Source organism: Lampetra planeri, chromosome 45 (assembly GCF_965212315.1).
Source record: "Lampetra planeri chromosome 45, kcLamPlan1.2.h2, whole genome shotgun sequence".
Lineage (NCBI taxonomy): Eukaryota > Metazoa > Chordata > Hyperoartia > Petromyzontiformes > Petromyzontidae > Lampetra > Lampetra planeri.
This window is the reverse complement of record NC_136151.1, coordinates 5,519,942-5,535,560: the sequence shown is the minus strand read 5'-3', so window position 1 is coordinate 5,535,560 and position 15,619 is coordinate 5,519,942. Positions and strand designations below refer to the sequence as shown.

General features: G+C 43.5%; 1 protein-coding gene across 1 annotated transcript in view; it reads right to left on the bottom strand.

Moving 5' to 3' along the window:
• Positions 1 to 2,684: 2,684 nt before the first annotated feature.
• The window catches only part of LOC144733054 (E3 ubiquitin-protein ligase TRIM11-like), a 40,140-nt gene continuing 27,205 nt past the window's right edge, over positions 2,685 to 15,619 (bottom strand). Inside the window, exon 6 of the mRNA XM_078614792.1 lies at positions 2,685 to 3,371. Coding sequence (XP_078470918.1) covers positions 2,821 to 3,371 — 551 coding nt within the window. The 3' untranslated portion in view covers positions 2,685 to 2,820. The remainder of the gene's footprint in view (positions 3,372 to 15,619) is intronic.

Genomic DNA, 15,619 nt, shown 5'->3' with positions numbered 1-15,619 from the left:
GGGGGGGGGGGGTCAGACATTTGTGACGCTGTGTGACGGGGGTAAAAAATCGTCCAAAATCGTGACATCATTTATGGACGGCCCCTAAGGAGTGACAGGTATCAGGTAGGAGAGTATTGGGTGGTGATCATCATTACCAAGCACAGTCATTGTTATTATTATCATCATCATGCTCTTCATCATCATGCATCAGTCAGGATCAATAATCATTGTTGCTCACGGTGACGAGGAACAAGCAAATTGATTGAGAGTGCAGCTAGAAATACCACGACACACGCCATAGAATTTGGCCCAATGGTACAGACAGCACTTACCTGTGAAGGCATATGCTGTAGATTTATAAATCGTACCGGGTTTAATCTCGCGTAATATAACATAAGGTAGTCAGGCTCAGCTCTGAGAGAGAAACATTCAAGCCTGGATGACAATCTTGAAAATAATTTTCTAATTTTATTTTTATTCACCCAGAATATTTTGACCCTTGACCCACAATACAACGTGATTCCAATTCACAGGTAACCCAGAACACAATCAAGTATATTTATATTTACGCGATTTAACCCAAGAAACCTTTATTATTGATAATATTGGTCGCGAAAGCCTACGTGTTAAAGTCGATTTGTTTAACCAGGTGAGAACTCAAGATACCAGGATGAGTGTCGGTTGCAAGAGTGATGCTGCTGCTTCTGCTGCTACTGATGATTCTGTTACTACTACTAATGATTATATTATTATTAATACTGCTGGTCCTACTCCTGATAATATTAATTATGCTAGCGATAATGCTGCTGCTTATGCTATTGATTATTATGTTACTGCTGATATTCATTGTATTATTAATATTGATTCTGGTCCTGCTTCGGATACTGATCATGATGCTAATGATGGAGCTACCACTGCTAATGCTGTTGCTCCTGTTGTTGTTACTAATTCTGCAGCTGATGATATTTCTGCTGATGATGATCGAGTCGTGTTGAATTTGAGTTCAACGAGGTTATCACTCAGGAGATCAGGGTAAGTCTCATTGACAAGAGTTACCTGGTTCACAAAAATAATAGCAAAACAAGTCAAACCCATGCCAGCAATTAAGAAAATATAAATCTCACACACAGCCAAGAACACAATGCGATTAGCGTTCACACAATTACACAATTGGTACGATATAATCAATGCGTCTCAAATCATCTACGCGTCGCTAAACAGACTCAGACTCGAGGTTGGGTTCACACCGGATTGGTGTCTTACGTTAACGAGGGGCGCTGCGGTGGCTCGGAGATGTTAACTCCCTCGTCTGGTATGGAGGAGGTCGTGGGTTGGATTACGACCCTAAAAGCTGCTGTATATTTGGAGTTTGTGTTGTCTATATCCCTGTAATAACACACATTGTATCTGTGTTATGAATGCGTGTTGAGACAATATTAGTCGTGTTGTAGTGTAAGGTAAATCTTCACTCTATATATCAGGTGCTTAATAACTTTAACCCACTTCAAAGTCAAAACACAGTTCCCATTGTTGTCAGCAGAAGCGTTATCACATGAATCGAAGGTTGTGGCTTCAGGTCCAAGTCTGAGAGCAGATAATTAAAATATTAATACAGGTAGGAACAACAGGTTCCACACTGCCCACCAGGGATTATTTGTCTGTCTGTCATGCATCGGAATGCATCCCACCCATGCACCTCCCCCCCCCCGAACGCCGAGCAAAGCCACGATTGGTTGAGGATGTCGGGGAGGGTGGGGGGAAGGTAAACACGCCCAATCATCCAACTACCCCCCCCCCAAACGTCGCGCTGTCCAACCAAGTTCCTACCTGCCCAATCCGAAGGAACGTGTTTTGGGGTTTGTTCAAAACAAAACTTTACGAATAATATTGGTGGCGAAAGACCTGCTACTACTATGTGTTAAAATGGATTCTCTCTCTCTCTATGCCCTGTAAAATAAAACTAGTTTGGGTGGGGGGAGGAGGGGGTCACTCGACCCCAGGTTATAACAAAAATGTTTTGGCTAAGCGACACTCGGCACACACCACGAGTAGTCCCCCCCCCCCTTAGTGATGCCATCCCATTCCCACCCCGGGTTTATCGCCCAACGAGCGAGTGACCACGAGGGGGATGGCGCGCGTCACTCCGTAACGTCACGTGACGCGTGTTCCCAGCACGCCCGCGGTGGAGCTCCGCCCTCTCGGCGTTGAGCGCCACGCGGCGCGCGGTGCGAGGGACGATGACGTCAGAGAGAAGCTTGGCTCCGCCCTCCCCCACCAGTGCGCTAACCACTGCACCACCGCTCCACCCCACACTACCACACATGCCCCTCTATACACTAAAGACAAAGATCCCCCATATAGCCTTAAAATACTGTTGGGGCAAGTGCTGTTAACCACCACCTATGAAGGCCGCCACAGCACAAGAGAGAGAGGGTTAGTGGCCAGCACCACGCCTGATCCGCCTTTGTCTCCCCAGTGGCGATGTTTACACACCGCAGCAGGTTCTCATTTGAGGCTGAGCCGACCTAGGCGAGACCCAAGACCGATTCAAATAATCGCTATCAATGGTGTTTGTAAACCGGTCATGGGCATCCCCTAGGTCGACTCAGCCTCACATGATTCACTGGTGCGGTGTGTAAACGTCAACACTGGAAAGACAAAGGCGGCCGGGCATGGTGTTGGCCCCCCACCCTCCTGTGTGCCGTGCTGGCCTTCATAGGTGCTCTGTACCAGCCTTTACCCCTGCAGCCTGTTAAGGCTACACGGGGGATCTGTGTCTTTGTGTGCGTGAGTCTGTGCGTTGTGCCCGTTCCTCTGCGCTGCTCACACTCCGTGCTCTCAGGACACACGACTCAGATCCAAAATCCTCACTGAGCTACCATCAACACCATACACACTCAGTGCTGGGTAGAGCGGTTGACTAAACGAGTGGTGGACGGAGTGCAGCAGCTCCATGGAGTCGGCGCGGTAAAACGACAGCAGCCCCGCCTCCCAGTGCAGGTGAAACCCGACTCTCCGGGGAGGATCCCTCATCGGCACAGAGGTCGTTACACCACCATGACGCACTGAGCAGCTGTTGTCATATTTATATAAAACCCAGGATGAGTCGTTGTGTCCCAGCCAGTATTTTTTAGCACCCCCTTTCCGTTCCATCGTCCCGTACGCGACTCCAACCGCACAGCTCCCCGCCGCACCCCCCACGTCCACCTCCCAGTAGTGCTGACCCGACGAGAAGCTCTCGGAGCACAGGGCTTGGTGGTAGACATTAAAGCGGTGTGGGTGATAGGGGCGACCCTGGGAGACATGGGTCCACGTCATCGTCCTGAGGTCCGAGGAAATCTGGAGGTTGTTGTTGGCCGAGAATGGGTCCAGAGTCGGTGAGCGTCCATCTGCAGTAACGATAATCACAGTAGCCGTGTAACAACAGCACCACTATAACAACAGCACTCGTGCACTAACACGCACGTACACTACAGTAGAGCAATTCATAATGAGCATTGTTAAACAACGTTGTAATGCGTAGCTATCGGTGTGATGACATGTAACGGGCACTTTGTCAATCCACTGCTGGATGAGGGCCTCCATACACAGTGCGGGTCGCAGGGGATATTTGACCATACTTCACCACGCCGGTCACCGCGCGTTGGTGAAGGCAGGCGGCGCGGCTGGCGAGAGCACAGAAGTACAGTACAGCGGTGCGTTTGTCTGCCCCGCCATCTACATTTTTAAAAGTCGAGCTTCAGTTCAATATTCACTGTGTAATAGATGTAAAACATGTGATGATACCATCAAAATGTGAACTGCTCTATATATTCTAATGCAAGGCTGAAAACTTAAAATATATTGCTTCCAACATGTATTTATTAAAATGTTTTAATAGAAATAGAACGATCAAACATAGAACAATTGTTAAGTTTTTTCGGTAAAGTCACGTAGGTTAAATAATAATATAAAATAATAATAATAAAATAAAAATAAAATAGTAATAATAATAAAATAAATTACTATTAAAATAATAATAGCGCCAAAATAATAATAAAATAATAGTAGTAAAATAAAAAATTATAATACAACAATAATATTAAAATAAAATAACAATAAATTAATATGGATAACGTAATAATAAAATACTAATAAGATATTTTTTAATAATAAAATAATACTAACAAAATAATAATAACATAACATAGTATTAACTAAAAATGATAAAAATAATAATAAAATTAACTAATAATAATAAAATAAAATAATAGTAATATAATAATATAAAGTGATACAGCAAATTTAGCTGTGACGGTCCCACCTGAAGACGGAGACTTGTGTTGCCTCCGAAACGTCGTGATTTAATTGAGTTATTTTCATTTTGTATTATTTATTTATTTTTTCCTACGTGACTTTACCGAAACAACCTAAGAGTATGAATCATTGCAGTCACGAAAGCTTCAAATCTAGAATGAATTGTTAAGTTAAATCAATAAAGTTCTAATAATAAAAAATAAAACAATTCCAATAAGAAAGCAAATAGGACTTTTCAAATCGCAAAAAATCGCAGCCTTTGCAATTTGCTAATCGCATTGTTTCAAATTGCGACTACGATTTGAAATCGATTCATCGTCCAGCCCCATTGTGCGGTAGTGCCAGTGGGAGGCAGTGAATCACAGCAGCAGCAGCAGCGTGGATATCAACACCGCCGCAGCGTCTCTGTGTGTGTACAACAAACACAAACATCTCCCGTGTGTCACCTTTCACAGGCTGTAGGGGCAAGTGGTGTTGGTGAGCACCTGTGAAGGCCGGCACGGCACTCGAGATGGGTGTGATAGTGTAGTGATGTCCACTCGTGTGTGTGTGTGTGTGTGATAGTGTAGTGATGTACACTCGTGTGTGTGTGTGATAGTGTAGTGATGTATACTCGTGTGTGTGTGTGATAGTGTAGTGATGTACACTCGTGTGTGTGTGTGATAGTGTAGTGATGTACACTCGTGTGTGTGTGTGATAGTGTAGTGATGTACACTCGTGTGTGTGTGTGATAGTGTAGTGATGTACACTCGTGTGTGTGTGATAGTGTAGTGATGTACACTCGTGTGTGTGTGATAGTGTAGTGATGTTCACTCGTGTGTGTGATAGTGTAGTGATGTACACTCGTGTGTGTGTGATAGTGTAGTGATGTACACTCGTGTGTGTGTGATAGTGTAGTGATGTACACTCGTGTGTGTGTGATAGTGTAGTGATGTACACTCGTGTGTGTGTGATAGTGTAGTGATGTACACTCGTGTGTGTGTGTGTGTGATAGTGTAGTGATGTACACTCGTGTGTGTGTGATAGTGTAGTGATGTACACTCGTGTGTGTGTGATAGTGTAGTGATGTACACTCGTGTGTGTGTGATAGTGTAGTGATGTACACTCGTGTGTGTGTGTGTGTGTGATAGTGTAGTGATGTACACTCGTGTGTGTGTGATAGTGTAGTGATGTACACTCGTGTGTGTGTGATAGTGTAGTGATGTACACTCGTGTGTGTGTGATAGTGTAGTGATGTACACTCGTGTGTGTGTGTGTGTGTGATAGTGTAGTGATGTACACTCGTGTGTGTGTGTGATGGTGTAGTGATGTACACTCGTGTGTGTGTGATAGTGTAGTGATGTACACTCGTGTGTGTGTGTGTGATAGTGTAGTGATGTACACTCGTGTGTGTGTGTGTGATAGTGTAGTGATGTACACTCGTGTGTGTGTGTGATAGTGTAGTGATGTACACTCGGGTGTGTGTGATAGTGTAGTTATGTTCACTCGTGTGTGTGTGTGTGTGATAGTGTAGTGATGTTCACTCGTGTGTGTGATAGTGTAGTGATGTACACTCGTGTGTGTGTGATAGTGTAGTGATGTACACTCGTGTGTGTGTGTGTGTGTGATAGTGTAGTGATGTACACGTGTGTGTGATAGTGTAGTGATGTACACTCGTGTGTGTGTGATAATGTAGTGATGTACACTCGTGTGTGTGTAATAGTGTAGTGATATAAACTCTGTGTGTGTGATAGTGTAGTGATGTACACTCGTGTGTGTGTGTGATAGTGTAGTGATGTACACTCGTGCGTGTGTGATAGTGTAGTGATGTACACTCGTGTGTGTGTGATAGTGTAGTGATGTACACTTGTTTGGTGATAGGGTAGTGATGTACACTCGTGTGTGTGTGATAGTGTAGTGATGTACACTCGTGCGTGTGTGATAGTGTAGTGATGTACACTAGTTTGTGTGTGATAGTGTAGTGATGTATACTCGTGTGTGTGATAGTGTAGTGATGTACACTCGTATGTGTGTGTGTGATAGTGTAGTGATGTACACTCGTGTGTGTGTGTGTGTGTGATAGTGTAGTGATGTACACTTGTGTGTGTGTTAGCGTAGTGATGTACACTCGTATGTGTGTGTGATAGTGTAGTGATGTACACTCGTGTGTGTGTGTGATAGTGTAGTGATGAACACTCAGTGTGTGTGTGAAAGTGTAGTTATGTACACTGGTGTGTGTGTGTGATAGTGTAGTGATGTACACTCGTGTGTGTGTGTGTGTGATAGTGTAGTGATGTACACTCGTGTGTGTGTGTGATAGTGTAGTGATGTACACTCGTGTGTGTGTGATAATGTAGTGATGTACACTCGTGTGTGTGAGATAGTGTAGTGATGTACACTCGTGTGTGTGTGATAGTGTAGTGATGTACACTCGTGTGTGTGTGTGATAGTGTAGTGATGAACACTCAGTGTGTGTGTGAAAGTGTAGTTATGTACACTGGTGTGTGTGTGTGTGATAGTGTAGTGATGTACACTCGTGTGTGTGTGTGTGTGATAGTGTAGTGGTGTACACTCGTGTGTGTGTGTAATATTGTAGTGATGTAAACTCTGTGTGTGTGATAGTGTAGTGATGTACACTCGTGTGTGTGTGATAGTGTAGTGATGAACACTCAGTGTGTGTGTGTAATAGTGTAGTGATGTACACTCGTGTGTGTGTGTGTGTGATAGTGTAGTGATGTACACTCGTGTGTGTGTGATAGTGTAGTGATGTACACTCGTGTGTGTTTGATAGTGTAGTGATGTACACTCGTGTGTGTGATAGTGTAGTGATGTACACTCGTGTGTGTGATAGTGTAGTGATGTACACTCGTGTGTGTGATAGTGTAGTGATGTACACTCGTGTGTGTTTGATAGTGTAGTGATGTACACTCGTGTGTGTGTGTGTGTGATAGTGTAGTGATGTACACTCGTGTGTGTGTGATAGTGTAGTGATGTACACTCGTGTGTGTGATAGTGTAGTGATGTACACTCGTGTGTGTGTGATAGTGTAGTGATGTACACGTGTGTGTGTGATAGTGTAGTAATGTACACTCGTGTGTGTGTGATAGTGTAGTGATGTACACTCGTGTGTGTGTGTGTGTGAGATAGTGTAGTGATGTACTCTCGTGTGTGTGTGTGTGTGATAGTGTAGTGATGTACACTCGTGTGTGTGTGTGATAATGTAGTGATGTACACTCGTGTGTGTGTGTGTGTGTGATAGTGTAGTGATGTACACTCGTGTGTGTGTGATAGTGTAGTGATGTACACTCGTGTGTGTGATAGTGTAGTGATGTACACTCGTGTGTGTTTGATAGTGTAGTGATGTACACTCGTGTGTGTGATAGTGTAGTGATGTACACTCGTGTGGGTGTGTGATAATGTAGTGATGTACACTCGTGTGTGTGTGTGTGATAGTGTAGTGATGAACACTCAGTGTGTGTGTGTAATAGTGTAGTGATGTACACTCGTGTGTGTGTGTGTGTGATAGTGTAGTGATGTACACTCGTGTGTGTGTGATAGTGTAGTGATGTACACTCGTGTGTGTGATAGTGTAGTGATGTACACTCGTGTGTGTTTGATAGTGTAGTGATGTACACTAGTGTGTGTGTGTGATAGTGTAGTGATGTACACGTGTGTGTGTGATAGTGTAGTAATGTACACTCGTGTGTGTGTGTGTGATAGTGTAGTGATGTACACTCGGGTATGTGTGATAGTGTAGTTATGTTCACTCGTGTGTGTGAGTGATAGTGTAGTGATGTACACTCGTGTGTGTGTGTGTGTGTGATAGTGTAGTGATGTACACTCGTGTGTGTGTGTGATAATGTAGTGATGTACACTCGTGTGTGTGTGTGTGTGTGATAGTGTAGTGATGTACACTCGTGTGTGTGTGTGTGACAGTGTAGTGATGTTCACTCGTGTGTGTGTGTGTGTGATAATGTAGTGATGTACACTCGTGTGTGTGTGTGTGTGTGATAGTGTAGTGATGTACACTCGTGTGTGTGTGATAGTGTAGTGATGTTCACTCGTGTGTGTTTGTGTGTGTGATAGTGTAGTGATGTTCACTCGTGTGTGTGTGTGATAATGTAGTGATGTACACTCGTGTGTGTGTGTGATAGTGTAGTGATGTACACCCGTGTGTGTGTGATAGTGTAGTGATGTACACTCTGTGTGTGTGTGATAGTGTAGTGATGTACACCCGTGTGTGTGTGTTAGCGTAGTGATGTACACTCGTGTGTGTGTGTGATAGTGTAGTGATGTACACTCGTGTGTGTGAGATAGTGTAGTGATGTACACTGTGTGTGTGTGATAGTGTAGTGATGTACACTCGTGTGTGTGTGTGTGTGTGATAGTGTAGCGATGTACACTCGTGTGTGTGTGATAGTGTAGTGATGTACACTCGTGTGTGTGTGATAATGTAGTGATGTACACTCGTGTGTGTGAGATAGTGTAGTGATGTACACTGTGTGTGTGTGATAGTGTAGTGATGTACACTCGTGTGTGTGTGTGATAGTGTAGTGATGTACACTCGTGTGTGTGTGTGTGTGATAGTTTAGTGATGTACACTCGTGTGTGTGAGATAGTGTAGTGATGTACACTCGTGTGTGTGTGATAGTGTAGTGATGTACTCTCAGTGTGCGTGTTTAATAGTGTAGTGATGTAAACTCGTGTGTGTGTGATAGTGTAGTGATGTACTCTCGTGTGTGTGATAGTGTAGTGATGTACACTCGTTTGTGTTTGATAGTGTAGTGATGTAAACTCTGTGTGTGTGATAGTGTAGTGATGTACACGTGTGTGTGTGTGATAGTGTAGTGATGTACACTCGTGTGTGTGTGTGATAGTGTAGTGATGTACACTCGTGTGTGTGATAGTGTAGTGATGTACACTCGTGTGTGTGTGTGATAATGTAGTGATGTACACTCGTGTGTGTGTGTGTGTGATAGTGTAGTGATGTACACTCGTGTGTGTGTGATAGTGTAGTGATGTACACTCGTGTGTGTGATAGTGTAGTGATGTACACTCGTGTGTGTTTGATAGTGTAGTGATGTACACTCGTGTGTGTGATAGTGTAGTGATGTACACTCGTGTGGGTGTGTGATAATGTAGTGATGTACACTCGTGTGTGTGTGATAGTGTAGTGATGTACACTCGTGTGTGTGTGATAATGTAGTGATGTACACTCGTGTGTGTGAGATAGTGTAGTGATGTACACTGTGTGTGTAATAGTGTAGTGATGTACACTCGTGTGTATGTGTAATATTGTAGTGATGTAAACTCTGTGTGTGTGATAGTGTAGTGATGTACACTCGTGTGTGTGTGATAGTGTAGTGATGAACACTCAGTGTGTGTGTGTAATAGTGTAGTGATGTACACTCGTGTGTGTGTGTGTGATAGTGTAGTGATGTACACTCGTGTGTGTGTGATAGTGTAGTGATGTACACTCGTGTGTGTGATAGTGTAGTGATGTACACTCGTGTGTGTTTGATAGTGTAGTGATGTACACTCGTGTGTGTGATAGTGTAGTGATGTACACTCGTGTGTGTGATAGTGTAGTGATGTACACTCGTGTGTGTGATAGTGTAGTGATGTACACTCGTGTGTGTTTGATAGTGTAGTGATGTACACTCGTGTGTGTGTGTGTGTGTGATAGTGTAGTGATGTACACTCGTGTGTGTGTGATAGTGTAGTGATGTACACTCGTGTGTGTGATAGTGTAGTGATGTACACTCGTGTGTGTTTGATAGTGTAGTGATGTACACTCGTGTGTGTGTGATAGTGTAGTGATGTACACGTGTGTGTGTGATAGTGTAGTAATGTACACTCGTGTGTGTGTGATAGTGTAGTGATGTACACTCGTGTGTGTGTGTGTGTGTGATAGTGTAGTGATGTACTCTCGTGTGTGTGTGTGTGATAGTGTAGTGATGTACACTCGTGTGTGTGTGTGTGTGATAGTGTAGTGATGTACACTCGTGTGTGTGTGATAGTGTAGTGATGTACACTCGTGTGTGTGATAGTGTAGTGATGTACACTCGTGTGTGTTTGATAGTGTAGTGATGTACACTCGTGTGTGTGATAGTGTAGTGATGTACACTCGTGTGGGTGTGTGATAATGTAGTGATGTACACTCGTGTGTGTGTGTGTGATAGTGTAGTGATGTACACTCGTGTGTGTGTGATAGTGTATTGATGTACACTCGTGTGTGTGTGATAGTGTATTGATGTACACTCGTGTGTGCTTGATAGTGTAGTGATGAACACTCGTGTGTGTGATAGTGTAGTGATACACACTCGTGCGTGTGTGATAGTGTAGTGATGTACACTCGTGTGTGTGTGTGATAGTGTAGTGATGAACACTCAGTGTGTGTGTGTAATAGTGTAGTGATGTACACTCGTGTGTGTGTGTGTGTGATAGTGTAGTGATGTACACTCGTGTGTGTGTGATAGTGTAGTGATGTACACTCGTGTGTGTGATAGTGTAGTGATGTACACTCGTGTGTGTTTGATAGTGTAGTGATGTACACTCGTGTGTGTGTGTGATAGTGTAGTGATGTACACGTGTGTGTGTGATAGTGTTGTAATGTACACTCGTGTGTGTGTGTGTGTGATAGTGTAGTGATGTACACTCGGGTATGTGTGATAGTGTAGTTATGTTCACTCGTGTGTGTGTGTGTGATAGTGTAGTGATGTACACTCGTGTGTGTGTGTGATAATGTAGTGATGTACACTCGTGTGTGTGTGTGTGTGATAGTGTAGTGATGTACACGTGTGTGTGAGTGATAGTGTAGTGATGTACACTCGTGTGTGTGTGTGTGATAGTGTAGTGATGTACACTCGTGTGTGAGTGTGAGATAGTGTAGTGATGTACACTCGTGTGTGTGTGTGTGTGTGTGATAGTGTAGTGATGTACACTCGTGTGTGTGTGTGTGATAGTGGAGTGATGTTCACTCGTGTGTGTGTGTGTGTGATAATGTAGTGATGTACACTCGTGTGTGTGTGTGTGATAGTGTAGTGATGTACACTCGTGTGTGTGTGATAGTGTAGTGATGTTCACTCGTGTGTGTTTGTGTGTGTGATAGTGTAGCGATGTACACTCGTGTGTGTGAGATAGTGTAGTGATGTACACTCGTGTGTGTGTGATAGTGTAATGATGTACTCTCAGTGTGTGTGTTTAATAGTGTAGTGATGTAAACTCGTGTGTGTGTGATAGTGTAGTGATGTACACTCGTGTGTGTGTGTGATAGTGTAGTGATGTACACTCGTGTGTGTTTGATAGTGTAGTGATGTACACTGTATGTGTGATAGTGTAGTGATGTACACTCGTGTGTGTGATAGTGTAGTGATGTACACTCGTGTATGTGTGTGTGTGTGATAGTGTAGTGATGTACACTCGTGTGTGTGTGTGTGTGATAGTGTAGTGATGTACACTCGTGTGTGTGTGTGTGATAGTGTAGTGATGTACACTCGTGTGTGTGTGATAGTGTAGTGATGTACACTCGTGTGTGTGATAGTGTAGTGATGTACACTCGTGTGTGTTTGATAGTGTAGTGATGTACACTCGTGTGTGTGATAGTGTAGTGATGTACACTCGTGTGGGTGTGTGATAATGTAGTGATGTACACTCGTGTGTGTGTGTGTGATAGTGTAGTGATGTACACTCGTGTGTGTGTGATAGTGTAGTGATGTACACTCGTGTGTGTGATAGTGTAGTGATGTACACTCGTGTGTGTTTGATAGTGTAGTGATGTACACTCGTGTGTGTTTGATAGTGTAGTGATGTACACTCGTGTGTGTGATAGTGTAGTGATGTACACTCGTGTGTGTGATAGTGTAGTGATGTACACTCGTGTGTGTGATAGTGTAGTGATGTACACTCGTGTGTGTTTGATAGTGTAGTGATGTACACTCGTGTGTGTGTGTGTGATAGTGTATTGATACACACTCGTGCGTGTGTGATAGTGTAGTGATGTACACTCGTGTGTGTGTGTGATAGTGTAGTGATGAACACTCAGTGTGTGTGTGTAATAGTGTAGTGATGTACACTCGGGTATGTGTGATAGTGTAGTTATGTTCACTCGTGTGTGTGTGTGATAGTGTAGTGATGTACACTCGTGTGTGTGTGTGTGATAGTGTAGTGATGTACACTCGTGTGTGTGATAGTGTAGTGATGTAAACTCTGTGTGTGTGATAGTGTAGTGATGTACACTCGTGTGTGTGTGTGATAGTGTAGTGATGTACACTCGTGTGTGTGTGTGTGATAGTTTAGTGATGTACACTCGTGTGTGTGAGATAGTGTAGTGATGTACACTCGTGTGTGTGTGATAGTGTAGTGATGTACTCTCAGTGTGTGTGTTTAATAGTGTAGTGATGTAAACTCGTGTGTGTGTGATAGTGTAGTGATGTACTCTCGTGTGTGTGATAGTGTAGTGATGTACACTCGTTTGTGTTTGATAGTGTAGTGATGTAAACTCTGTGTGTGTGATAGTGTAGTGATGTACACTCGTGTGTGTGTGTGTGATAGTGTAGTGATGTACACTCGTGTGTGTGTGTGTGATAATGTAGTGATGTACACTCGTGTGTGTGTGTGTGTGTGATAGTGTAGTGATGTACACTCGTGTGTGTGTGTGATAGTGTAGTGATGTACACTCGTGTGTGAGATAGTGTAGTGATGTACACTGTATGTGTGATAGTGTAGTGATGTACACTCGTGTGTGTGATAGTGTAGTGATGTACACTCGTGTGTGTGATAGTGTAGTGATGTACACTCGTGTGTGTGTGTGATAGTGTAGTGATGTACACTCGTGTGTGTGTGATAGTGTAGTGATGTACACTCGTGTGTGTGATAGTGTAGTGATGTACACTCGTGTGTGTTTGATAGTGTAGTGATGTACACTCGTGTGTGTGATAGTGTAGTGATGTACACTCGTGTGGGTGTGTGATAATGTAGTGATGTGCACTCGTGTGTGTGTGTGTGATAGTGTAGTGATGTACACTCGTGTGTGTGTGATAGTGTAGTGATGTACACTCGTGTGTGTGATAGTTTAGTGATGTACACTCGTGTGTGTTTGATAGTGTAGTGATGTACACTCGTGTGTGTGATAGTGTAGTGATGTACACTCGTGTGTGTGATAGTGTAGTGATGTACACTCGTGTGTGTTTGATAGTGTAGTGATGTACACTCGTGTGTGTGTGTGATAGTGTATTGATACACACTCGTGCGTGTGTGATAGTGTAGTGATGTACACTCGTGTGTGTGTGTGATAGTGTAGTGATGAACACTCAGTGTGTGTGTGTAATAGTGTAGTGATGTACACTCGGGTATGTGTGATAGTGTAGTTATGTTCACTCGTGTGTGTGTGTGATAGTGTAGTGATGTACACTCGTGTGTGTGTGTGTGTGATAGTGTAGTGATGTACACTCGTGTGTGTGATAGTGTAGTGATGTACACTCGTGTGTGTTTGATAGTGTAGTGATGTACACTCGTGTGTGTGTGTGATAGTGTAGTGATACACACTCGTGCGTGTGTGATAGTGTAGTGATGTACACTCGTGTGTGTGTGTGATAGTGTAGTGATGAACACTCAGTGTGTGTGTGTGATAGTGTAGTGATGTACACTCGGGTATGTGTGATAGTGTAGTTATGTTCACTCGTGTGTGTGTGTGATAGTGTAGTGATGTACACTCGTGTGTGTGTGTGTGATAGTGTAGTGATGTACACTCGTGTGTGTGTGTGTGATAATGTAGTGATGTACACTCGTGTGTGTGTGTGTGTGTGTGATAGTGTAGTGATGTACACTCGTGTGTGTGTGTGTGATAGTGTAGTGATGTTCACTCGTGTGTGTGTGTGTGTGATAATGTAGTGATGTACACTCGTGTGTGTGTGTGTGTGATAGTGTAGTGATGTACACTCGTGTGTGTGTGATAGTGTAGTGATGTTCACTCGTGTGTGTGTGTGTGTGATAGTGTAGTGATGTTCACTCGTGTGTGTGTGTGTGATAATGTAGTGATGTACACTCGTGTGTGTGTGTGATAGTGTAGTGATGTACACCCGTGTGTGTGTGATAGTGTAGTGATGTACACTCTGTGTGTGTGTGATAGTGTAGTGATGTACACCCGTGTGTGTGTGTTAGCGTAGTGATGTACACTCGTGTGTGTGTGTGTGATAGTGTAGCGATGTACACTCGTGTGTGTGAGATAGTGTAGTGATGTACACTGTGTGTGTGTGATAGTGTAGTGATGTACACTGTGTGTGTGTGATAGTGTAGTGATGTACACTCGTGTGTGTGTGTGTGATAGTGTAGCGATGTACACTCGTGTGTGTGTGATAGTGTAGTGATGTACACTCGTGTGTGTGTGATAGTGTAGTGATGTACACTCGTGTGTGTGAGATAGTGTAGTGATGTACACTGTGTGTGTGTGATAGTGTAGTGATGTACACTGTGTGTGTGATAGTGTAGTGATGTACACTCGTGTGTGTGTGTGTGTGAGAGTGTAGTGATGTACACTCGTGTGTGAGATAGTGTAGTGATGTACACTGTATGTGTGATAGTGTAGTGATGTACACTCGTGTTTGTGATAGTGTAGTGATGTACACTGTGTGTGTGTGTGTGATAGTGTAGTGATGTACACTCGTGTGTGTGTGATAGTGTAGTTATGTTCACTCGTGTGTGTGTGTGATAGTGTAGTTATGTTCACTCGTGTGTGTGTGTGATAGTGTAGTGATGTACACTCGTGTGTGTGTGTGTGTGTGATAGTGTAGTGATGTTCACTCGTGTGTGTGTGTGTGATAATGTAGTGATGCACACTCGTGTGTGTGTGTGTGATAGTGTAGTGATAATAGTAGGTTTTTACCCTTTTAACTGGTACAAAACTGACACCTTTATTCAAGGCATCATGTTTGCAATGACCACAACACAAGTAGTCAAAAAAGCAAACAAAAAGAAGCAACTCTGATAAAGATGATAATATGCACTGTCCTTGAAGTTGATTGGCCCACACCCGAGACGGCTTTCTTTAGTCCCCATTGGTGTAGGGCCAGATGACACCAGAAGGCGTACAACTCAAACACAGTGCAATATCAGAGTATTGAGAGCTCGGGGTAAGCATTTACACTATGAGATCTCTTTTACCAGTGGCAAAATATAATAGTAGGTTTTTACCCTTTTAACTGGTACAAAACTGACACCTTTATTCAAGGCATCATGTTTGCAATGACCACAACACAAGTAGTCAAAAAAGCAAACAAAAAGAAGCAACTCTGATAAAGATGATAATATGCACTGTCCTTGAAGTTGATTGGCCCACACCCGAGACGGCTTTCTTTAGTCCCTA